Source organism: Sorex araneus, chromosome 11 (genome assembly GCF_027595985.1).
Source record: "Sorex araneus isolate mSorAra2 chromosome 11, mSorAra2.pri, whole genome shotgun sequence".
Lineage (NCBI taxonomy): Eukaryota > Metazoa > Chordata > Mammalia > Eulipotyphla > Soricidae > Sorex > Sorex araneus.
The window spans coordinates 6,273,780-6,298,232 of NC_073312.1; the positions used below are offsets into that span (position 1 = coordinate 6,273,780).

Genomic DNA, 24,453 nt, shown 5'->3' on the forward strand with positions numbered 1-24,453 from the left:
CCTGGAGGGCTTGGGGGACCGTATGGGATGCCAAGGGTCCAACCGGGCCAGCTCCTGACCCCTGCCTTCGGTGCTCTTCTTTAAGTCCCATCTTGGTATTATTTCTTCCTGAAAACCTCCTTGTCAGCGGCCCCTCCCTGCCTCTGCCTGGCACGACGAGCATCATGGGGTGACCCTGGTGGTCCCCATGCCAGGGCAGCCTCAAGCCCCCCCCCCACCACTGAATGCCAGCAACAACTGTCTGAGTAGGGAGGGGGCAGAGTCCCCCGTGGGAGATGCTTCTATACGTAGGTCCCTGGAAAAAAGTGAAAGAAAAGGGGCTGGAGCCATAGGACAGTGGAAAGGCGTTTGCAGTGAACGCGACTGACACAGGTTCGATTCCAGCAGCCCAAATGGTTCCTGAGTGCAGAGCCAGGAGTAACCCTGAGCACCAAACGGGGGTGGCCCCCCAAACAAAAACAAACAAGGGGGGGGGCTGGAGCGATAGCACAGCGGGTAGGGCGTTTGCCTTGCACGCGGCCTACCCGGGTTCGAATCCCAGCATCCCATATGGTTCCCTGAGCACCGCCAGGAGTAATTCCTGAGTGCAGAACCAGGAGTGACCCCTGTGCATCGCCAGGTGTGACGCCAAAAAAAAAACCAAAAACAAGGAAAGTCATCCCGGGGTCCAGGGCGAGTCTGGGCTGGACTTCTGGTGCCCGGGATTCCCTGTTTGCTGAGCTGCCACCCCTTCGGCCCCCCACACCCCCCTACCCCAATGATGGTTCACAGGCGCAGCCGGCGCGGGCCAGAGTCCGTCCCTGGGCTCCAAGGCCAGCGCGGCTGGGTCCTGCTCGGTCGCGGGACACGACGTGGGTGGTGGGTGGCGTGTCCGGCCGTGCGTGGCTGCGGTGCGGGGCAGCCCAAAGGGTCCGAGAGGGGCAGGGCGGGCGTCCCGAATCGCAGGCGGGCGCGGGGCGTGGGGGCGCGGGGCGTGGGGCTCGGAGCGCGGCGGGGCGCGGGGACGGGCGGCTTCGGGGCTCTCTGGGCGAGGGGCGAGGGGGCGCGGATTGGGGATTGGGCTTGGGGTGTGAGGCGTGGGGGCGCGGGGCTCCGGGCCGGGGCTCGGGGCTCGGGGCTCAGGGTTCGGGACTCGGGGCTGGGTCTCGGGCAGGGTCTCAAGGCTCGGAGCTGGGACTCGGGGCTCGACTGGGGCGCGGGGCCGGGACTCGGGGTTCAGGGCTCGGTGTTCGGGGCTGGGGCTTGGGGCTGGGGCTTGGGGCCGGGACTCAAAGCCGGGATTCCGGGCGCTGGGCTCGGGCCAGGACTTGGGGTTCGGAACTTGGGCGGAGCTCGGGTCCGGGTTTGGGGTTCGGGCGGGGCTCCGGCCGGGACTCCGGGCTCGGGGCTCGGGCAGGGGCTGGGGCTCAGGCGGGGCTCGGGCAGGGCTCGGGCCGGGGATGGGCGGGGCTCGGGATGGGCTCGGGCCGGGGATGGGCGGGGCTCGGGGTTCGGGCCGCGATGGGCGGGGCTCGGGCCAGGGCTCGGGCCAAGGCTGGGCGGGGTCGGGCCGGGGCTCGGGCCGAGCTGGGCGGGGCTCGGGCAGGGCTCGGGCCGGGGATGGGCGGAGCTCGGGCCGGGGACGGGCGGGGCTAGATCCGGGCGGGGCGGGGCTCGGGCCGAGGCTGGGCGGAGCTAGGGGCTTGGGCGGGGCTCGGGCCGGCCCGCCCCGCCGCCGCCCGGCCCCTCCGGCCTCCCGCCAGAGGCGTCGCTGTGCCGCCGGCGGGCTCGCGCCGGGTGGGGGTTTCAGTTTCTGGCGCGAACTTCCGCCGTTCCGAAGTTGCACGGCCGCGGGCGCGATGTCGGGGGACAGCAGCGGCCGGCGGGCCGAGGGCCGGGGCCGGAGCCGCGACCCGCACCGCGACCGTCCCCGCTCCCGCTCCCGCTCGCGGTCGCCGCTGTCGCCCGGGTCCCGCCGCGGCGGCGCCGCGCCCGAGCGCCGGGAGGCCCCGGAGCGCCCGAGCCTGGAGGACACGGAGCCGTCGGACTCGGGGGACGAGCTGATGGACCCCGCCAGCCTGGAGGAGGAGGAGGACCACGGCCTGTGCCGCCAGATCCGCCACCAGTACCGGGCGCTCATCAACTCGGTCCAGCGTAAGGCGGCGGGCGGGGACGGGCAGCGGCCGGCGGGAGCGGGCAGGGGCGGGCAGCGGTGGACAGGCCCGGCCGCGGCTCCCAACGGTGCCCGCGCGCGCCCCGCGTCCCCCCAGCGCCCGCTCGGGCCGCGCGACCTTGGCGGGGGCCGCGCGGGGCCCGCTGGAGCCGCGGACTCGGGGGACCCTTCCGAAGCCGGGACCCCGCGGACCCCCGGCTCTCCCTTTCTCTTGTTCTGCCGCTGCCGCGTCCCGGCGCGGAGCGGGTGGGGCCGGTCACGGGGAGCGCGCGCGCTCGGGGCGCGGGGGCCGGGGTGGGGGCGCTCGGTGGTCAGCCCCGCGCCGCTCCCCCTGCGGGTCTGGGCTTAGCCTGCAGCCCTCGCGCGAGGGCCGAGCCCCCCGCACTGCTGAGTTCGGCATTTTCTTTAAAAAACTAGAAAACCGAGAGGATATACTGAACGCCAGCGACAAACTGACCGAGGTCCTGGAGGAGGCCAACACGCTGTTCACTGGAGGTAGCTCGCCCCCTGCTTTCCTCGCCCGGCTGTTCTCCTGTCTGTACCCGCCGCCCTGGGCCTGGGCTCCCGCTCCCCCCAGGGGTCGTGTGTCCGACTTGGAGGGTCTATCTGCAGTGGATGAGTTCCAGAAGGAAAGGAGCTGGTGTCTGACTTCCTATTTCTTTTCCTCCCGGTCTCTGCCCCCTAACTATGGCTCACCTGTGGGGATGGCCCCATCCACAGGTGGTGGGCCAGTTGATCTGCAGCGTGTGTGTGTGTGTGTGTGTGTACGAGAGAGAGTGACCACCTATAAGGCAAGTGCCCTGCCTGCTGTACCATCTCTCTGGCCCCAAAATAAAATCTTGGGGTCACAGAGATAGTACAGCCAGTGGGGCACTGGCCGTGTACACAACTGACCCAAGTCGGGTTCTGCACCTCATAAGGTCCCCCTGAGCCCACCGGGAGCGATCCCAGGGCTCAAGGCCAGGAGTAAGCCCCCAACCCATCCTGCTGTGGCCCCTAAAACAAACAAGCAACAACGAAAGAAAGTCTTGGTCCCCTCGCCTGAGCCCAGGAACTGATCCGTGAGGAGAGTCCCTGGCCCCCACGGGGTGGGCCTGAGCCTTAGGCTTGACCCCCGAGAGGCCCGTGGGCCGCGCTGGGCTTGGAGAGTCCCACTGGCCTGCAGCCAGCCGTGAAAGTGCCTTGCAGGCAGTCGGCAGGGCGCCCGGGTCGGCCCTGGAGGGAGTCCCTGGCCTCTGACGCGGGAGTGTCCACAGAAACTCCTGACATGAAAGAAGTCAGCCAGGGAGGAGAGGGCTGGAGAGGTGGGCCGGGGGTCAGGCACTTTCCTCGCAAGCTCTCTGCCCTGCAGCCCTTGCCGTCCCCCCCAGCCCTGCTGGGTGTGGCCCCCAAACAAGAAACTAAGGCATGAAAATGGCCACAGAAACACAAATCCCAGAAATCTCTGCATGTCCGCTGGTCTGAAGCCCACCCAGGATTGAGCCGCCCGTGGGCGCCAGCCCCCGTGGACACAGGCCGCGTGGATTTGAACCTGGCTTTGTGGGCAGCCCGGCGGCTGAGTTGGCCCCTGTGGTCCTTCCCCACGGGGCCTTTGTCCCTGTTCCTCCCTACCCCAGTGCCCCTGCACCTTTCTCTCTGGGGGCCGTGTCCCCGACACCCCCCTGGGCACTCTCCTGCCTGCCCCCACACCATTTTGTTGTTGTTGTTATTGGTTTTTGGTTGGAGGGGGGGCCACACCCAGCAGTGCTCAGGAATCACTCAGGGGACCAGGTGGAATACCGGGGGTGGAACCTGGGTCGGCTGCATGCAAGGCAAACGCCCTACCCGCTTGCTGTCCTATTAAACCATCTGGGGCCCTTCTCGGTGGTGCCCGGGGCTTCCCCCTGGCTCAGTGTTCAGAGGTCACTCCTGGCGGGCCACGCGGGGCCATACGCAGTGTTGGGGATTGAGTCCGCCTCGTGCAAAGGAAGCGCCAGACCCGCTGTGCGATCGCCTTGGCCCAGACCACTCTCTTGGTTGGGGGCCAGCACCAGGTGTGCCCCTGAAAGCAGGCCCTGCTCCGTACCTGGTGGCTCGGGAGACCATGTCAGGTGCTGGGACTGAACTCGGGTTGGCCGCGTGCATCATTATTGCTCCAGCCCGCCCGCATTTAACTGTGTGTGTGTGTCTTCCCTCCTCTCTGGCAGTGTCCCGGGCCCGAGAGGCCGTGCTGGACGCCCAGTTCCTCGTCTTGGCCTCCGATTTGGGCAAGGAGAAGGCCAAGCAGCTGCGCTCTGACCTGAGCTCCTTCGACATGCTCAGATACGTGGAGACGCTGGTGAGTGCCGGGAATCCGGCCCCTGTCTCGCTCTCTCGGGCACTTTCCTGTCTTCCGTCTCGAGCCCCCTCCCCTCCCCCGAGATAGCTTGGGCCGCCGGGCAGATGGCAGCACATGGCGTGGGGGCACTTGGGGTGCGCGGTGCAGTCTGAGTGGCGCGGTATTGCGGACTCGGTGCCAAGCTTCTGTGCGAAGGGCTGTGTGCCCTCAGGCCACGCTGTTTCGCTCTCCTTCATTGCGGTGAACTGGACGCTTTGTCCTCAGCTCAGCTCGGCAGCTCGGCCTGAGCGGAGACGGGCTGGTTTGGGGGGCCTGGCGGGGGCGTAGATTTGTCCCTCCCCGAGAATCTGCCACAGCCTTACAAACCGACTGGGTCTTTGCACCGTTTTTCTTATTTTGTTTTCTTGCTATTCTTAAGTTCATTTTGTTTCATTCTCCTTTCCTGCCACTTAATGAGTCTGCACCGTTGTTTCCTGGAGTTTAGAACTTTTCACTGGTGGATTGGCCACAAAGACAGTAACGCTGATGTTACTCTGGTTTAGTTGGTTGTCTTAAGACAGCCTCTTCCTAGCATTTCTCTTAGGCTATTGAATTTATGACCGGATTTCTGTGAAATGGTTGTTAAGATGATTTAGTGCCACAAAATCTGACCCAAAAAATAGGAGCTATTTTGTGCAGCTTTAAGACAGATAAGGTTTTTGTTGTTTTTTTCAGAGCCTTACTATTTCCTTCAAACTTCATTATCGTGAAATGTAATGCATTTACAAAAATGCCACTAATGTGTTCAGCTCAGTACATACAGTGACCATAGAACCATGTACATTTTATTATCTTTTATTTATTTATTTGCTTTTTGGGGTTATAACTGGCTTTGCAGTCTTTTATTTATTTGCTATGTTGGGTTACACCTGGCTCTGCACTCAAGAACTATGCCTGGTGGTGCTTGGGGGACCAGATGGGATGCTGGGGATCAAACCTGGGTCGGCCTCGTGCAAGGCAAACGCCTTACCCTCTGTACTATCACTCCAGCCCCTTGAGTATTTTTTGTTTTTTGTTTTTCTTTTTGGGTCACACCCATGATGCACAGGGGTCACTCCTGGCTCTGCACTCAGCAATCACCCCTGGCAGTGCTTAGGGGACCATATGGGATGCTGAGAATCAAACCTGGGTCGGCCTCGTGCAAGGCAAACGCCTTACCCTCTGTGCTATCACTCCAGCCCCTTGAATATTTTTGAAAATATTACCTCGATCCCCGGCACCGCGTGAGGGCAGGCCAGGAGTAAGCCCTGAGCGCCACTGGGTATGGCCCCGAGCAAATCAGGGGCAATTAGCTACATCTGCTGGGGCAAGCGCGGTACTTTAAATAACTTGTCAGGGGGCCAGAGAGTTCTCAGGAGGGCGAGCACTGCTCAGGGGCGGGAACCCGGGCTCCAGCCCCAGCACCGCCTGCTCCCCAGAACCCCACCAGGTGTGGCCCAAAGCCCCGGCCATCAGAGTAAATGCGCACCCTCAGTGCGCTCAAGGTGAAACCCCAGGGCCGGAATGATAGCACAGCGGGGAGGGCGTTTGCCTTGCACGCAGCCAACCCGGGTTCAATTCCCAGCATCCCATAGGGTCCCCTGAGCACTGCCAGGGGTAATTCCTGAATGCAGAGCCAGGAGTAACCCCTGAGCATCACCAGGTGTGACCCAAAAAGCAAAAAAAAAAAAAAAAAGATGAAACCCAAAGGACTAACTGTTGAGTCTTTGGAGCAGGGGGGAGCATTTGGGGTCAGCACCAGGTCTCGCGAGTCTGCACCAGACTGGCCCCTGTAGTCCCACAGAACCGGGAGTGTCCTCCCGCCCTCTGGTGTCCAACGGGGCATGGGAGCCAAGTCGGGGCGGGGGCGGGAAATGTGGAGCCCGTCAGGATTTCGCTGTCTCTTTCCCCCAGACTCTGGTGGCGTTCAGTAAGTGAGCCGCTGAGGGCCTTGCAATGATTATTTGCATATACTATTATTTTTTGCTTTTTTCTTTGGTTTCTGGGCCACACCTGGTGATGCTCAGGGCTTCCTCCTGGCTCTGTGCTCAGGGATCCTGCCTGGCGGGGCTCAGGGTGTCAGGGATTGAACCTGAGCTGGCCAGTGCGAGGCTCTCGCTCCAGCCCAGTATATTCCATTTGAGCTGAGTGACGTCCCGGCTCTTACAACCTTCTAAGACGGGGCTGGGGGATGCCGGTCTGTGGGGTTTAGGCCCCCCTGAGACCAGGGACTCTGGCCCTGGCCCGTGACGGGAGAGACAGCTGCGACAGCCCGCCCTGTTGGTGGGTCTCACGAACCTGGTTCCCGACCCGTTTGAACCCAGAGTGCCCTTGGATAAAAGCAGGCTTGGGCTGGAGAGAGGACAGCGGGAAGGGCGCCCCTCGCCTTCGCTGACCCGGGCCTGGTCCCCGGCTCCACACAGGGTCCCCGAGACCCACCAGGAGCCGACTCAGTGCAGAGCCAGGAGTCACCCCAGCACAGCCACGTGGCTGGAAACCAAGAAAGGAGGGAAGGGAAACTTGATTTTCACTAAGAAGGTTTGAGAGAAGAGAATCATTAGCCGTTCACTAGTTGTCATCCCCCACCTCCTCTCTCTCTCTCTCTCTCTCTCTCTCTCTCTCTCTCACACACACACGGGGTTCCTGCTGTGCTGACATCCCAGCTGAGTTGAGGTTCCTGGCGGTTGGCTGAGATGCTTCTCAGCGCCACGAGCCCATGAGTCTCACCAGTCCCGCCCTGCAGTTTTGGCAGTTTGAGGGGAGGGCTTGGGTGGGTGGTTCTCACCTGGCTGTGCTCCGGGATCACTCCTGGCCGGACTCGGGGGACCATACGCATGACCAGACATGAAGCCAGGGTCTGGAAGGGTGCCCTGAGTCTGGGGCCCTCTGGTGATCATCTGCCCTCGCCGAAAGGCTCTAAGTGCGTCAAAGAACATCTGATGCCAGAGGAAGGGGCCTTGGGACGGGGGCTTTTATGTACGGGAGCATCCGTGGAAAGAGATCTTGGCCCCCCGGGCCACCGGAAAGAGCTCTGCCTCACGACCCCTGCTGTGGCCGGGTGGGGCGGCTGACTGGGGTTCCTGTCTCCTTCGTTTCTGTAGCTGACACATATGGGTGTGAACCCGCTGGAAGCCGAGGAACTTGGCCGCGATGAGGACAGCTCCGACTTGGAACTCATAGTCTACGACTCCTGGAAAATATCAGGCAAAACCGCAGAAAACACCTTTAATAAAACCCATACATTCCACTTCCTGTAAGATTATGTTAAAACTCCAACAGACCCGCCATGCATAGCCCCTGCCCTGCGTGTGGTGGGTGGGGCGGGGGGGAGTGGGATAGCGGGGCTGGGACAGGGGGTGCCACTGGGCAGAGATAGATGCCCTTAAGGCTGGACGCAAAGGCTCAGGAAATCTTGGTGTGGCCGGAACCTCGTCCTGGGGGGGGGACAGGAAGTTGCGCCACCAAGTCCTGACCCCTAGGTGCTGTCTTGTGAGCCCGAGCGTCTGGCCTAAGGCTTCCTTTGCTTAGTCACTACCGTTAGCACGCACGCTTGCTCTTCGGGAGGCTGGTGCCACTGGTGCCCTCAGGGCCCTGCTTTTTTTTTTGTTTGTTTGTTTTGTTTTGTTTTGTTTTTGGGTCTCACCCGGCGATGCACAGGGGTTACTCCTGGCTCTGCACTCAGGAATCACCCCTGGCGGTGCTCAGGGGACCCTATGGGATGCTGGGATTTGAACCCGGGTCGGCCGCGTGCAAGGCAAATGCCCTACCCGCTGTGCTATCTCTCCAGCCCCTCAGGGCCCTGCTTGTTGGACACACCCTGTCTGTTTTGATTTGGGGGCCATTCCCAGCTCAGGGGTCACTCCTGGTAGGGCTTGGGAGGGCATAGGTAGTACCGGGGCTCGAACGCAGATTGGCCATATGCAAGACAGGCGCCCTCCCTGCTGTCCTGTCGCCCGGTCCCCGTGTGTGCCTGAGGGCTGCTCAGCTCCCCCCACAGCCTCCTGTTTCTTTTTTGGATAAAAGTCTTAATTTTTTTTTTTTTCCTCTTGGGTCACACCCAGCGATGCACAGGGGTTACTCGTGGCTCTGCACTCCGGAATTACTCCCTGGTAGTGCTCGGGGGACCCTATGGGATGCTGGGAATCGAACCCGGGCTGGCCGCTTGCCAGGCAAACGCCCTCCCCGCTATGCTGTTGGTCCAGCCCCAAAAGTCTTAATTTCTTTAAGGTTTTTATTTTTAATGTATATACTTAAACAGAACTGGCGGTCTTAATTCCTAGCCAGCCAGCCTGGGGAGGAAGGAGCCTGGCTCTCCCCGCTCGCTCGTTCCAGAGCCCTTAGATGTGTCAGCCGTGTCCCTCCTCAATGCTTCCTCTTGGGGAACCCCCCTGCCACCCCCCGCCCGGCCCCGAGGTTGTTTTCCTCTGCAGTGGGGCTGCTGCTCTTGCCAGCCCCCGGCTTACAGTGCCCTTGGGTTGGTCTTTTCCCCCTGTCGAGGTTTATGCCTCCCCGACCCTGGCCCCAGCCTGGGGTCTGCAGTGGATTTTCTGGACGGAGGAGTCGTGGGGAGCAGGTCACCTCTGAGGGCCGGCTCGCCTGCTCACTCTCGGCCTTGAACGCTGCGGCAGTGTCCATCTCAGTGTCCTCGGCTCTCCAGTGCCTGGACCCTGGGCGCCCGCGTGGCCCCCTCCAGCCATGGTCTCTGCCCCCAGCGGGACGTTACTTGGTTTGCAGGGGGAGGGGGGGAGTGCGAATGGGGAGGCATTCAGGTGGCCCTGTGACCGATGTCCTCAGGCAGGTGTGTCCTGTGTCCCCAGGCTGCGTCAGCGTCCACCCCGGCACCCTGATAGAGCAGAGCGGCGACCCCAGTGGCCTTGTTCGCTCCCCTCCTCCCCGCCCTCCTCCCGCTCCATCTGCAGTTGGCTTTGCTGGCAAGCCCGTGCTGGGAGGACTGCCCGGAGGGGGTGTGGGAGAGCAGATGTCAGCCGCGGGTCTGAACGGGCCGGCCCGGGAATGGCTTTCGGCTAGCCGGGCTCTCTGCATCTTCCCTCAGGCTGGGCTCCATCCAAGGAGACGCGCCCCCGCCCAAGCCGCGCGTGGACCGCCCGAGGAGAGTGCTCGCCGGGGAGGAGCAGCGGGCCATGCCCGCCGAGGTGGGCTCCCTCCCTGGGTGGGAGGGGGGGGGCTGTCCCCACATGCCGCTGGTCACGTCCCATCCCCGCCCCACCGGCTGTCCTATCGCTGAGCCCCGCCAGGCCTGGTCCCTGAGCACAGAGCCAGGAGTCAGCCCTGAGCACTGCTGGGTGTGGCCCCAAACCACAAGACACACACAAAGTAATACATCTCTGGGCCCGAGCGACAGTGCAGTTGGTCGGGCGTTTGCCTTGCATGCAGCCGACCCAGGTTCCCTGCATCCCCTATGGTCCCCCAAACACCGCCAGGAGTCATTCCTGAGTATCGCCTGGTGTCCTGAGTGTCGCTGGGTGTGACCCAACCCCCTACCCCTAAAAGAAGAAAAATCCTTAATGTTTAGGCTGGAGCGAGAGCTCAGGAGTCGCGCCTGCGCTCGGCAGGCAGGAGGTCCGGGTTCGATTCCTGGCATTGCTGCTTCCCTGAGCACCACCTGAAGTGCCCCTGACGCTGCCAGGTGTGGCCTCCAGAGCAAAGAAATAGAAAATAAAAATAGAAAATAAAATACTCACTCATGGGCCGTGCATACAGCTTGGCCTTTTTTTTTTTCTCTAAGTATTATTAGAGTCCAGAGTTCGATTCAGTCACTGAAATAATTTTTTGTCAGCTTTAAATGTTTTATTTTTTTATCCAAACTTTAAACGTTTTATTGGACCAGTTTCTCAGCCTGAACTTCTGTCGGTGGTGAGAGCTGGCCCCCCTGAGCCAGCTCAGCATCACCTGCGTGCCCCGTGGGCGTGAGGGTCTCTTGGGCACTGCGGCACCCCCAGCTGCCCCGGGAGGGGGGACAGGATCCTTCCCCGCAGGGAACCGCAGCTCCATGTAGGAGCCTGTTTTACTCTTTTACATTCAGCCACTTTTCTCTTCTGTAAAAACTTCCTAGAGGTGGGCGTGTAGCTGAGCAGTAGAATGTTTGCCCTGCATGCATGAGCCGTGGATTTAACCCCTGCACTGCCTTTCCCCAGCCCCCCCTTAAATATAAACTTACTATGAGCACTGTGCCAAGAGTTACTCAGTTACACCCTCCCTTTTACTATAAAAATGTTACTGAAACTAGGGGGGGGAAATTATTATTCCTTTGTGTGGGGTGGGGGTGGGCCACACCCAGCAGCTTTCAGGGCTTCCTCCTGGCCCTGCGTCCAGGAAACACTCCGGGGACCATGCGTGGTGCCAGGGATTGAACCTGGGTCGGCCGTGTGCAAGGCAAACACCCGTCCCCCTGTCCTATCACTCTGGCCCTAGACAGACTTTGAGATGAGGATATAAACCAGCAGTCAGTTCCCAGCAAAAGACTTGTAGAGGCATTTGAGTTTATCAGGAAGTGGGAAAGGTTAAAAGGATATCAGTCAGCTTGGTGACTTTCTGTTTTCAGTTAAAAAGAATGGAAGAATCTCACCAAGAAGCCACAGAAAAAGAGGTAGAGAGAATCCTGGGACTGTTGCAGACGTATTTTCGGGAAGACCGTAAGTATGCTGGCACGTGTGTTCCGTGTTTCTCTCTTAGATGTCTCCCTGCTTTTGTTTTTGGGCCATGCCTGGTGGTGCTCCGTGCTCTGCACTCAGGAACCACTCCTGGTGGTGCTCTGGGGATCATATGGGGTGCTGGGGATCGAACCCTGGTCAGCTGTGTGCAAGGCAAATGCCCCACCCACCATAGCTTCCAGCCCCTACACATATCACTTCTGATGAGGAATTATTCTCCTACAAAGGGTGTTTCCAGGTGCGCCTAAGGTTTGAAATCACTCTGGTCTTTCCTGGGGGTGTATTTGATGAGGCTTCTCTCCGCCACACTCAGCAGTGCTCAGGGCTGACTCCTGGCTCTGTGCTCAGGGATCACTCCTCTTGGGGCTCAGGGGCCATCTGGGGTGCCAGGGATGGAACACAGGCCAGCACATGCAAGACGAGTACTTGCCTTAGCTACTGTGCTGTCACCCCTTAGGTCAGATTCTAAAGGTCTTAAATGAGATACCAAGGTGCTCTTTTAGAAAGAGTATGTTGGGCCAGAGAAATAGTATAGTGGGTAGGTCGCTCACCTTGCATGCAGCAACCTGGGTTCAAGCCTCAGGATCCTCTCTGGTCCTCTGAGCACCGCCGGGAGTAACCCTCGAGCATTGCTGGGTGTGACACCAAGATCAAAACCGCAAGGTTCTGTCATGTAGGAGCCAATAAGAAAGCACAGTGGGTAGGGCAGTGGCCTTGCATGTGGCCACCCTGCGCCCCATCCCATACGAGCCCTGAGCGTCACGGACTGTGGCCCACCTCCTCCCCTCCGTAATAAAGGGGGGGCTGTCCCATCATTTGATCCTCATTCAGAAGGATGAATCCCGGCGTCCTTGGTGTTTATGTTTCATTTGTGGGCCACGCCCCACAGTGCCTGGGATGGAAACAGGCGGCCTTCCTGAGATCAGGCAGACCGGCCCTCTGGCCTCTCTCCCAAGCCCCTCATTTCTTTTTTATCTCTCACACCAGGGAGTATTGATAGGCACAAATTCTTCTTCCCAGTTTGAAGGCTTTCCTCTCTTCTCTCCGCAGCCGATACGCCCATGTCTTTCTTTGACTTCGTGGTCGATCCCCACTCTTTCCCCCGCACGGTGGAGAACATCTTCCACGTGTCCTTCATCATCAGGGTAAGGCTTCAGACGACCTTTCGGATGGCCTTTCCGTGGCTTTCAGGGCATAGGTGGCAAAGAGCTGTGACTGCCAGGAGCCAGCCACGTTTGCGTTGACCAGTGTATATTTAGGACCCAGTGGGGTAGAACATTAATTGGCCGTGTATGCAGAAAGAGCTAGTATAACTGTTTGTTGAATTTTCACCTTAGATAGTGTTTAGAGACAGAATTGAGAACATTTGGATGTGGAATGGCATGTCCGTTGGGTGTGATTGGCACATTTCCCAAATCTGATGGACAGTTGTCATGTTCTTTGGTTTCAGGTTTGGTTTTTGGGCTCAGGGATCACTCCTGGTGGGGCTCAGGGGGCCCTTTGGCCATGCAGGGTGGCCGAGAACGAACCCGGATCCCCTGCAGACAAGGCGCGAGCCAACCCACTGTCCTGTCCCTCCTGCCCCATTATTGCCATGTTAAGTAAGAGAATGTCCTTGAGCTCAAGAAAGACTGAGATTGTATAGTTGGAGCCAGTGATAAGACAATGTGGCGGGGCCAGAGCGATAGGACAGCAGGAAGGATGCTTGCCTGGCATGCCGCAGACCTGGGTTCGATCCCTGGCATCCCGTATGGTCCACCGAGCCTGCCAGGACTGATCCCTGAGCACCGCCAGGTTTGGCCAAACCTACCCCACCTCCCTCCCCGCAAAAGAGTGGCAACTATTGATAAACTGTATAAGGATAGCTTTTAGGAAATTTTGTACAGCAGTCTTAAATCTCCCAAGTTGGAAATCACTTCAAAATAGAAGGCTCAAAAAACAAAATCCTGCACAGAAGTTATTGTTATTGGAAAATTTGCTTTAGATTGTCATTAGTCTTATGACAGGTGATAGTCTTCCATGTGTAGGATGATTTAATTTTGCCCTTAGATCAGTATCTTGTCTTGATTAAAGTGTTTTTCTAGAAATGATAACAAAGGTATAGTTTGCCCATGGTACATGATAGAATTAAACATATCATGACGTGGAGGATTCAGAAGTAAGTAATTGATCAGTTAAAAATCAGGCTAATTGAATGAAAGAGGTGAGGCAGCTGTGGAGACGATGGCGGTGGGCCTGTGTCAGGGCAGATGTCAGATTCGTGAATGTTAAGGTCAAGCTGGACGACCTAGGAGAATGGACTTACTTTCAGATTCATCATGACTTCCGGGATGGAATGGGGAAGAATAGCGTGAACGTGCCATCGCAAGTAGAGAATCTGAAACCCAATCAAGCCTCCCCCAAACAAAAGCCTGGGACCAGACGGCATTTTCTGATTCTCCCAGACTTCGGAAGGAGATGTGATACCTTCTGAGATGCTTCCAGAAGCTGAACGGGACGGGGGAGGATCCCCTGTGCATTCCACAGGCCCATTAGCCCGGCCCCACGCCAGACGGAGACAGCGCTGAGATAGAAAACTGTTGACCAACACGTAGCTCTGATGAACTGAGAGGCAGGAGTCCTTGGCTAAACCTTGGTCACCTGAGTCCAGCAAGCATCAGTAGGGACCTTGTGCTGTGACTGTGATTCAGTCCAGGGGGGGCAAGGATGGTGGGATATCTGCCACCCAGGGGGGAACGACCACTGCAACCAAGACTCACGTGATCCTGTCAGTAAATACTAAAAAGCATCTGACAAAATTCAATGCCCATTTATGATAAAAACTCTACTCACTGGGAGTAATAAAAAAAGACCATTATTCAGCATAGTGAAGGCCGTGACACACCGATAGTTACCATCAGACTTTTAAATATAAATAAATATATTTATGTATAATATATATTTTATATATACATACACACACACACACACACACATATATATATATATATATGTAGTGGGGGGGGCCCGCATTTGGTGGTGCTCAAGATTTACTCCTGGCTCGGCTTCTCAGGGTTCACTGCTGGTGGGGCTCTGGGGACCTTCTGGGGTGCCAGGTCTGCAGCGTGCCGGGCAAGCGCCTACCTGCTGTCCAATCACCCCAGCCCGCGTCATATTTAATAAAAGTGCAACTGCCCCCCAGAGACGGAAGCTCAGAAACAAGACATGCGTGGATGGGCCTCTCGCTGCCCTTACTGAGCTCGGGATGTCCGAGTGAGAGCAACCAGGCGGCAGAAAGATAATACAAGGAAGTTGCCGGGGGTGGCTGACGGCCACAGTGCGGACAGGCAGCTGTGGTCCGTCTGCGTGCTTGTTGGGACGCTCCCCCGCCCTTCCAGAGCAGTCGTGCATTTGCGGGCCCAAGGGCAGGAACTTGGGGTGACTCTCTCTTTCGTATTGGGTTTTTAGCCCACACCTGACGGTGCTCGGGTCTGCCTCCTGGCTCTGTGTGTGGGATCACTCTTGGCAGGGCATGGGGGGACCATCGTGGGGTGCCGGGGTCAAACCTGGACTGGCTGCATATAAGGTGAGCGCCCTCCCTGCTGTCCTGTTGCTCCGACTCGAACTTTAGGTGATTGTGCCCAGTGAAATAGGAAGGAAGTGGGGGGCTGGAGTAGCCCCCGAGCATTGACGGGTGTGACCCCAAAGCAACAGCTGGTGAAAGGTAGCCACCTGGAGCAATTGCACAGTGAAGATAATTCTAGAGTAAAAAACAGTTCATGGGGGCTGGAGGGATAGCACAGCGGGGAGGGCGTTTGCCTTGCACGCAGCCGACCCAGGTTCGATTCCCAGCATCCCATATGGTCCCCTGAGCACCGCCAGGAGTAATTCCTGAGTGCAGAGCCAGGAGTGACCCCTGAGCATCGCTGGGTGTGACCCAAAAAGCAAAAAAAAAACCCAAAAAACAGTTCATGGGTAGAATGATGGGAAACTGGTTATCATGGTTATCAGGGGAGAAGGGGGGAGGGCAGAGTGGATTGAGAGGCCACGACATTCTGCTCCTGTGGAGGATGACCTAGGGATGTAGAGATGGACACAGAGGTGGAGAGGTGTGAGGCCCGGCCACCCGCACGTACAAGGCGGCGCATGGAGGAGGAAGAAAAGATGGCAGGGAACGCTCCCTTTTGGCTCATGATTGTGGTACAGTCTGATTGGCTGAGATTTAGGAATTTCCATTTGAGTAATTTTTTTTCTTTTGTTTTTTTTTGTCCAATTGATTATAGGTTTCAAATTTAAAGTTTTGGTCTGCTCCTAAAAACATGTTTGTGTTTTAGGACGGCTTTGCGAGAATAAGACTTGACCAAGACCGGCTGCCGATTATAGGTAAGTGATACTGTGTCGGTTTTAGAAAAGCATTTGTCGTCAGAGCTTACGGGATGTGTATGAGTAGTTTAAATTCAAGGTCACAAACTTTCACAGTGCCGCATGCTGCTCACGGGAAATACTGAAGACGGGGTCGGAGCCTAAATTTATCTTTAGCACTTTCACCATCTGTTGCTCTAAAGATGAACAACAATATATAATCCCCCTTCAATTTTAATTTAGAACCTTTGTGGGTCATAGTCACGGCTGTGACTTCCTCCCCCTGAATCTGACTCCTGGTGAAAGTGTTTAATTCTTTATTTTTATTTTATTTATTTATTTTGCTTTTTTGGGTCACGCCCAGCTATGCCCAGGGGTTGCTCCTGGCTCTGCACTCAGGAATTATTCCTGGCGGTGCTTGGGGAACCGTATGGGATGCCGGTGGGTGAATTCGGGTCGGCGGTGTGCAAGGCAAACGCCCTCCTCCCTGAACTAATTGCTCCGGCCCCGAGTCTTTGATTCTTGGGAAAATGACTTTATGCTCCGCCTTCCTCTCTTCCCCTTTGCTTTGGAGGGTTTCCTGTAGAGAAGGGAGGGCCCGTGGCCAGTGACACCGAGCGCTGTCTCCCCTTGCCCGGGGTGCAGTGGCTGAGACAGCGACAGCCCCGTCTGCGGCTCCCGTGGGCTGTAATAAGGGGCCTCCGGGTCAGGCCTTTCCCGTGGACGTTCCTGTCTGCTCCCACGCCTGCTGTCTCAGGCTCCGGTTTTGCAGGGAGCCTCTGGCAATCCCCAGGGCCCGGTGGCCAGAGTCCACATTGGCCCGGCCCATCCTCACGTCCACCCACAGCAAACCGCAGAGCGAGGAACGTGTGATGGAGGCTCTGTGCGCGGCCAGGTTCAAGTGCCCTGACTCATGAGATCCACGGCGCTAAGAAATGGGGCTTTAAGGTTTAATGTGGGGGCTGGAGCGATAGCACAGCGGAGAGGGCGTTTGCCTTGCACACGGCTGACCCGGGTTCGATTCCCAGCATCCCATATGGTCCCCTGAGCACCAGCAGGGGTAATTCCTGAGTGCAGAGCCAGGAGTGACCCCTGAGCATCGCCGGGTGTGACCCAAAAAGCAAAATAATAATAATAATAATAATAATGTGGATGGGTTTGAGAACCGTGGTGGGAAGCGGCTTGCCCCAGGTGCCTGCAGGGTCCCGTGCAGCCCCAGTCACAGGCCTCTGGCCGCAGGGTGAGCTCTGCACGCCCAGGAGCCTCAGGGCTGCCCCCCATCCTGTCCTGCTGCCCCCCGCCCTCACCACCCCGTCTCACCACACCATAAGTCCTGCTTCTTTGCAGGAACAGAAGGGACAACAGGGGGCAGCTTTATTTTATTTTATTTTTTGGTTTTTGGGTCACACCTGGCAATGCACAGGGGTTACTCCTGGCTCTGCACTCAGGAATTACTCCTGGCAGTGCTCAGGGGACCATATGGGATGCTGGGATTTGAACCCAGGTCGGCCGTGTGCAAGGCAAACGCTCCACCCGCTGTGCTATCGCTCTAGACCCAACAGGGGGCAGCTTTAAAACAGTCCGTTTCCACCGAGGCTGGAGTGGGCACCGCCTCCCCGGGCTCTCAGCCACCGAGCCTGAGCCCCTCGGATGGGCTGGCTCCCTGCCCCGTGACCCCGGCGTGCTGGTGTCCTGGGACGCACAAGGCCACTCTCGTAGCCGTCCGGTTCTGAGCGCCAGCCCTCGCTGCTCCCTTCTGCTTCGGTAACCGTCGAAAAACGTTTGTCTTCCCCACAGAGCCCGTGAGTGACGAAAATGAGGGAATTGACCAAAACACCCAAATTCGGAATCAAGGAATCATAGCTCTGAGCTACCGCGACTGGGAGGTAAAGGCCGGGGGGGGCCCTGGGTGGCTCGGCCTCTGCCCCGGGCTGCAGCTCTGGGGCCCCGACACTCTTTCCTCTCGGCCAGGAGATCGTGAAGACCTTTGAGATCGCAGAGCCCGTGATCGCGTCGGGCCAGAGCCAGCCACAGCCCAGCGCCTGACCCTGAGGCCCAGGTAACGTGTCGGCGCCTTCCCACCGAGCCCTGACACCCCAGGCCCTCCTGCCTTTTCACGTCCTAGGGGAAATTAGGGCCCCCCCCCCCCCGTGATTGCCCACGAGAACGCTGATTAGGAGGCAGGCCGGGTGGGGCCTCCTCCCGGATCCCATTACCTGGGCTTCTTTGTGGGGGTGCCGGTGTCTTCAGACACCGTTGGAAGAAGCCGAGTGAGAGCTTGGTGTCGGTGGGCTGCCAAGGGGCTGGGCGGAGCAGCCTGGCCTGGCACGTAATAGACCCCGAGTGCGGCCCTCGGCGTCGCCGTGTGCGCATGCTCTTGTTTGGTGAGCGCCGCTGCCGCTCACGGATTGGTGGAGGCCAGCGGTCTTCGGCCACGGGTGTGCGGGTGGAGAAAGGTGAGAGCCAGAGGCCAGGGCAGGAGAGAGCGTACCGGGAGGACACTTGCCTTACGTGGGGCAGACCCCGGCTTCCGTCCCGATTCCCGGAAGCACCACTAGGCGTGATCCTTGAGCACTGAGCCAGGAGTAAGCCCTGAGCACAGTAGGGTGTGGCTCCCAAACAGACAAAAGCCACTGGTCTCCCGCCGCGGGTCTGGGGCTAGACAGTTTCCGGTGTGCCGGGACCACGCCCCGTGAGTTAGCCGTGTGGGCACTGGCCCGGTGGATTGGCTGTCCCCACGCACGGGGCAGCGGGGCGGAGTAAGGACAGACTTTCCCTGAAGGTCACTCGAATGGACCTTTCTGAAATTGGAGTTTGGCTGCGGGACGATTCGTCATGGAGAGAGCACTGCTGGAAGGGAGTCCCGTGGGCCCAGGAGATCTGAGGTCTCTTGGCTGTCCCTTTAAGATGCCGGGAGCCGGCCAGGGCTGTGGCCTTCAGGGCTGAGGCGCTTTACTGGCAGGTGCAGGGCCCCAGTGGGCTGATTGGACCCCCAGCACCTCGAGGTCTCTTGAGCACTGTTCACGGGAGCCTCCATGTTTGGAAGAAAGTAGGAGGTCAAGGAGGTCAGTTTCTCTGGCTCAGTTTTGGAGGCCAGCATAGTACGGTGGGTCGGGCGGGTACTTGCCTGGCACGGGATTGACCCAGGTTCAGTCCCCGCCACCCCGTGTGAGCTGTGCCGGGAGAGATCCCTGAATGCAGAGCCGGGAGTCAGTCCTGAGCACTGCCAGGTGTCGCCCAGAACAGACGAACAGGAACCAATAGTTTCATTTTCCTCATCTGCAACTTACCGCAAAGATGGGGTGGTTTAAAGTTAGGTAAATGTGAGGGCTCCACTTTTTGCTAGCTAGCTTGTTTGACATGACTGAGAATTAAAATCCGCTTTTTAAGTAATGTGTAAACGCTTCATGTCTGTCCCAGTTAGTTGAGCTTTTGTTCCAAGACGATGGAGGGACCAGGAATAGACTCGAGAGAGACGCCGGGACTCTGCTCTCTGCTCACAGAAGGAGCTTGATGGGCTTATTTGAGTCGGTTTTTATTTTTTGGTTTTTGGCCACACCCAGCAATGCTCAAGAGTTACTCCTGGCTCTGCCCTCAGGAATCACTCCTGACAGTGCTCGGGGGACCAGATGGGATGCCGGGGATCAGATCTGAGTTGGCCGAGTGCAAGGCAATCGCCCTCCCACTGTGCTGTGGCTCTGGACCCTCTTTGAGTCTTCTTTTTTTTTTTTTTTTTTTTTTGCTTTTTGGGTCACACCTGGCGATGCACAGGGGTTACTCCTGGCTCTGCATTCAGGAATTACCCCTGGCCGTGCTCAGGGGACCATATGGGATGCTGGGATTTGAACCCGGGTCGACCGCGTGCAAGGCAAACGCCCTACCCGCTGTGCTATCTCTCCAGCCCCCCTCTTTGAGTCATTTATCGAGTGCTCACCGGCTCTTTCCGCTTCCCCCCCTTTAGGACTCACGTGGATGATGAAATCCCAGGAGGAAGGAGGCATGCATTGTAAATATTGTATGATTAAATGTTTTTAAAGATAGATTGTTTTTAGTAAAACGTAGCTTTTGATAGTTAATGAATTCGTCTTGGTTGTTTTTGATTGAGAAAATTCACACACACACATTGTAACAAATCCTCTTGTTTCCTGTGTCCTGTCCCACCTCATGGGACACCCGTCCGTCCGTGCATGTGTGCGGGGGTGAGTGACCTCAGCCGTGGAGCCTGTGTATCGGGTCTCGGACCCGCATGCTGGTACCTGTGGCACAGCGAGGGCAGAGGGAGCCTTCCCCCGGTCAGGGCCTCCCGTGAGCTGGGCTGGACTCCTCCCGGCCAGCCCTCTCTCGTGTCCCCTTCTGGGGCCGCGCAGGGCCCCTGGGCCCTGTTCCCTTCCCTCCTTCCATGGCGGGGCGGGGCTGCAGGCCTCCTTCCGAGCACCAAGTCAGGAGTCAGGAGACGGGGCCTGGAGCTGCTGAGGTGAGCCGCACCCTGCCCAGTCACCGCGCTCTTGTCGGGCACGGAAGCATGGGAGGTGGCGGCCTGCTCTGCCACCCTGAGTCCTGGGGGGCCTCGTAGCTGGGGGCGGGGACGCCCTGCCCCCTCCGGGCTGGAGACCTCTGGATGCCCCGAGCGCTGCTGCCGCCCGGCCTCCCCCTGCCGGCGGGACTCAGGCACGCCCCCATCCGGTCAGCTCCCGCCCCCCACCCGGGTCTCCTCTGCACCCACCTCCGAGGTGGCATCTGGAGAGAAGCCAATGCTCAGCCCCCAGGCCTGGCCCCCCCCCCCGCCCCCCCCTGCTCAGCACAGCCCCCTGGGGCCTTTCCTTCCCGGCAGGCCGAAGGTCAGCCCAGCTGCCGCCCCCTCCCGCCACGCGTGACGGGGCCTTCCCAGACACGGGTCTCGCTTCTGGCCTCCTGGCTCCCGCCAAGGCCATGTGACAAGGGCTGTCCCCGCTGGGACGGGGCATGTCCTGGGAACTGACTGACCTCTGCCCCCCCGACCCTTCCTCCCTCCAGGACTCTTCTCCCATCTGCTCTGTCGGGTTGCCTCAGAGGAACTGTCTCATCAGGCTTATCGGGCCACTGAATGGGCGACTTCGAGTGTGTGTGTGTGTGTGTTATGAGGTGTGCCAAAGTAGGGACCACTGAATGGGCGAATTCGTGTGTGTGTGTGTGTGTGTGTGTGTGTGTGTGTGTGTTATGAGGTGTGCCAGAGTAGGGACCACTGAATGGGCAAACTCTGTGTGTGTGTGTGTGTGTGTGTGTGTGTGTGTGTGTGTGTGTGTGTGTGTGTGTGTGTGTGTGTGTGTGTGTGTGTGTGTGTGTGTGTGTGTGTGTGTGTGTGTGTGTGTGATGAGGTATGCCAGAGCAGGGAGGTCCCGTGCACCCTGGCTACTCAACTTTGGGTCCAGACGCTCCCTCCAGAAAGTTCTCTGCAGCTTCTCCCTCCTCCATGCCCCCACTTCCAGCCTTGCCCCTTGTGTACTCAGCCGAAGACCCTCTCTCTAGGTCTGAGCATCTGACCCAACAGAGCCTGGAGTAACCGCCAACATTCACGCCCATGTGTTTGCTCACTGCAATGTGCTGGGAATCTACTGCAGTGTATGACCCTAGTTCTTTTTTTTTTTAATAAGAATTTTATTTTATTGAATCACCATGTGGAAAATTACAATGCTTTCAGGCTTAAGTCTCAGTTATACAATGCTGAAACAACCATCCCTTCACCAGTGCCCATAACCCACCACCAAAAACTAAAACCCCACACAGTTCACCTCCCATCCCGCCCCCCTTTACCCCCACCTTGTAACTGACAAGTTTCACTTTACTTTCTCTTTACTTTGGTTACATTCAATATTTCAACAGAAACCTCACTATTATTGTTAGGAGTACCCCACTAGAGTCAGACCTGTTGTGAAGAGAAATGACTTAGCCGCGTGGTTTTGGATTTCTGTACTTTAACAACTAAGTCCTGGGAGATTTTTTCCAGATACTGGATCATTGCAAGCTTGTAAACCCCATCTGTGGGTGGGGGGGGGGGGGGCGAGAGAGAGAGAGAGAGAGAGAGAGAGAGAGAGAGAGAGAGAGAGAGAGAGAGAGAGAGAGAAATACCTTTCCCCTCCTGAGCGGGCATGGGGCCACGGCATGCTGGAGACATTCTGCAAGGAGCTACCCATGCCGAAGTAGTTTAATTTAGCTGTGACCCTATTCTTAAAAAACATTGGGACCAGGAGGCCAGAAAGATGGCACAGCGCAGTGGGTAAGGCGCTTGAGTGCAGAGCCAGGAGTCAGCCCTGAGCACCCTCGGGTACGGCCCCCAAACAAAAACATGAAACTGTCTTCCTCATGGCTGGCGTGATAGTACAGTGGGGAGGGCACTTGCCTTGCCTGCGGAGGACCGGGGTTCATTCCCGGCATCCCACATGGTCCCCAAGCATGGCCTGAGTGCAGAGCCAGGAGGAACCCCTGAGCATCACCAAGTGCCCCCCCCCAAAAAATTTGGGTGAGTGGATTGATAGTATGCAGGTAAGGTGCTTGCTTGCCTGGCATGCAGCCGACCTGGGTTTGACCCCCAGCACCCCATGTAGTCCTTTAAGCACTGCCAGGAGTGATCCCTGAGCACTGCTGGATATGGCCCCAAAACAAAGACAGTGCAGGGTGGCGAAGGGGGGGGGCGGAGGTAAGAGTAGAAAATAGTGATTAATTATAACCCTGTTTTGTATTTATTAGGAATACAATCTGTCCTTCCTTCAAATGTGCTGTTTGAAGCAACTGCTTTTTTTTTTTTTTTTTTTGCTTTTTGGGTCACACCCGGCAGTGCTCAGGGGTTACTCCTGGCTCTGCACTCAGGAATTACTCCTGGCGGTACTCAGGGGACCCTATGGGATGCTGGGAATCAAACCTGGGTTGGCCACATGCAAGGCAAACGCCCTCCCCGCTGTGCTATCGCTCCAGCCCCTTGAAGCGACTGCCTTAAACGGTCGCCTGAAACTCAGCACTCAGAACAAAAGTTACAAAAGCAAGTGTGAATAGTATGTGGTTAAACAATACGGAAAGGTCTGGAAAGACAGTACAGGGGTTCGGGCATTTGCCTTCCATGTAGAGGACCCTAGTTTGAATTCCTGGCACTGCGTCTGGGGTCACAGCGATAGAAATATTCCCTGTGACTGCCATGGCCCAGGTCTCCCCAGCCCCAAATAAATAAATTACAAGTGTCAAGTCATAAAAACGATTTCCATTTTCAGATCGAAGCTCTGCAGTAGGGCTGGAGAGATGGTGCAGGGTTCGGGCCCCCGCCTCGTGTGTGACTGTCTCCAGTTCAAGCCCGTGTACCACAGATGGGCCCAGAGCGGAACAAGAGTGATGGCTGAGCCTGGGCCGGGGTCAGTCCTGGGCACAGAGCCACGAGGAAGCCCCAACCTTCCAGGGCTTATCCAAAAAGATGTTTTTTTAAACTTTATTTGACTTTTGGTTTTTTGCTGGTACCTAGGGCTGAACCCAGGAACATACCACATGCAGACACGTGTTCTACGCCTGATAAATTCTGAAACTATGTTGTTAAACTGTTTCTTTCTCCTGATAAGAGAAGCTGGGGCTGAGGAACAAAGAATCCAAATCACGGAGATACACGAAGAGCTTTTCTGATTGTAAATTAGCCGGAAACAGGCTATCGGGAGACGCGACTTTTCTTTCTCTGAAACATATAAAGGATTCCTTGCTACAAACATTGAATCATGAGTCTAAATTTTTAGTTGTTGGGGCTGGAGTGATAGCACAGTGGGTAGGGCGTTTGCCTTGCACGCGGCCGACCCGGGTTCGAATCCCAGCATCCCATATGGTCCCCTGAGCACCGCTAGGAGTAATTCCTGAGTGTAGAGCCAGGAGTAACCCCTGTGTATCACCGGGTGTGACCCAAAAAGCCAAAAAATAAATAAATAAATAAATAAATTTTTAGTTGTTGTTTTGGAGGGCCACACTTGACAGTGCTCATGATTTACCCCTGTTCTGTACTCAGGGGTCACGCCTGATGGGCCTGGGGACCATATGTGGTGCTGGTTTGGCCGTGTGCAGGGCTAGTGACCTACCCACAGTGCTCTCTCTCTGGCCCCCATTTCTGCTTTCTGGGAGGAGAGACTAGAGAGCTGGTATAATTTCTTCCTTAAATATTTGATAAAATTCCCCAGTGAGCTCATCCAGGCCTTGCCCTTGAATTTTGAAGATTATTAATGATTGATTCTGTTTCTTTGAAGATAGTACTGATCACATGATTTCCTTCTTGTGTGCCTTTTGTATTGTGTGTTTTGGTTTGGGAACTGCATCTAGCTCTGCTCAGAGCCTACACTTGGTTCTGCACTCAAATGTGACTCCTGGTGGGGTTGGGGGGACCTTATGGGGTGCTGGGGATTGGGCCTGGGTCAGCTATATGCAAGGCAAGCGCCCAGCCCGCTGGACCTCCTGCTCCTGCCCCTCTCGTGTGACTTAGGGCAGATTGTGTCTTACCAAGAACTGATCCGTCTCCTCTGCATTATCATATATACGGGTTTGAAACTGTTCATAGTTTTTATATTTTTAATGTTCATGGGATTATCAGTGAAGATCCTTTCATTTCTGATATTGGCCATTTGCTGTCTTTTGGTCATTATCAGCTTCATTCAGGGTTTACCCATTTTCTTTTCAAATAACTGACTTCTATTTTTTTTTTCTTTTTGGGTCACACCCGGAAATGCACAGGGGTCACTCCTGGCTCTGCACTCAGGAATTACTCCTGGCGGTGCTCAGGGGACCCTATGGGATGCTGGGAATCGAACCTGGGTAGGCCGCGTGCAAGGCAAATGCCCTACCTGCTGTGCTATCGCTCCAGCCCCTGACTTCTATTTTTGTCAGTGTTCTCTGCTGATTCCTTGCAGTCCACTTCATTTGCATTTGCTTTTATTTTGTATGCTTCTTTTTTAAAAATGTGA

General features: G+C 57.1%; 1 protein-coding gene across 1 annotated transcript; it reads left to right on the forward strand.

Moving 5' to 3' along the window:
• Positions 1-1,723: 1,723 nt before the first annotated feature.
• NSMCE4A (NSE4 homolog A, SMC5-SMC6 complex component) lies at positions 1,724-19,575 on the forward strand. The gene is made up of 11 exons (XM_055119063.1): positions 1,724-2,133; positions 2,570-2,647; positions 4,339-4,469; positions 7,589-7,740; positions 9,541-9,640; positions 11,050-11,140; positions 12,209-12,303; positions 15,472-15,520; positions 17,297-17,385; positions 17,471-17,558; positions 19,461-19,575. Exons 1-10 carry the CDS (start codon positions 1,839-1,841, stop codon positions 17,543-17,545), a joined length of 1,155 nt encoding a protein of 384 aa, XP_054975038.1. The 5' UTR covers positions 1,724-1,838; the 3' UTR covers positions 17,546-17,558; positions 19,461-19,575.
• The last annotated feature ends 4,878 nt before the right edge of the window (positions 19,576-24,453 follow it).

What these genes read in the sequence shown, in the direction of transcription:
- NSMCE4A (XM_055119063.1), top strand. Translation starts at nt 1,839, where the DNA reads ATGTCGGGGGACAGCAGCGGCCGGCGGGCCGAGGGCCGGGGCCGGAGC. An exon ending in GCTCATCAACTCGGTCCAGC is followed by an intron (nt 2,134 to 2,569) that starts GTAAGGCGGCGG and finishes TTAAAAAACTAG; the next exon opens with AAAACCGAGAGGATATACTG. An exon ending in TGAGCTACCGCGACTGGGAG is followed by an intron (nt 17,386 to 17,470) that starts GTAAAGGCCGGG and finishes CCTCTCGGCCAG; the next exon opens with GAGATCGTGAAGACCTTTGA.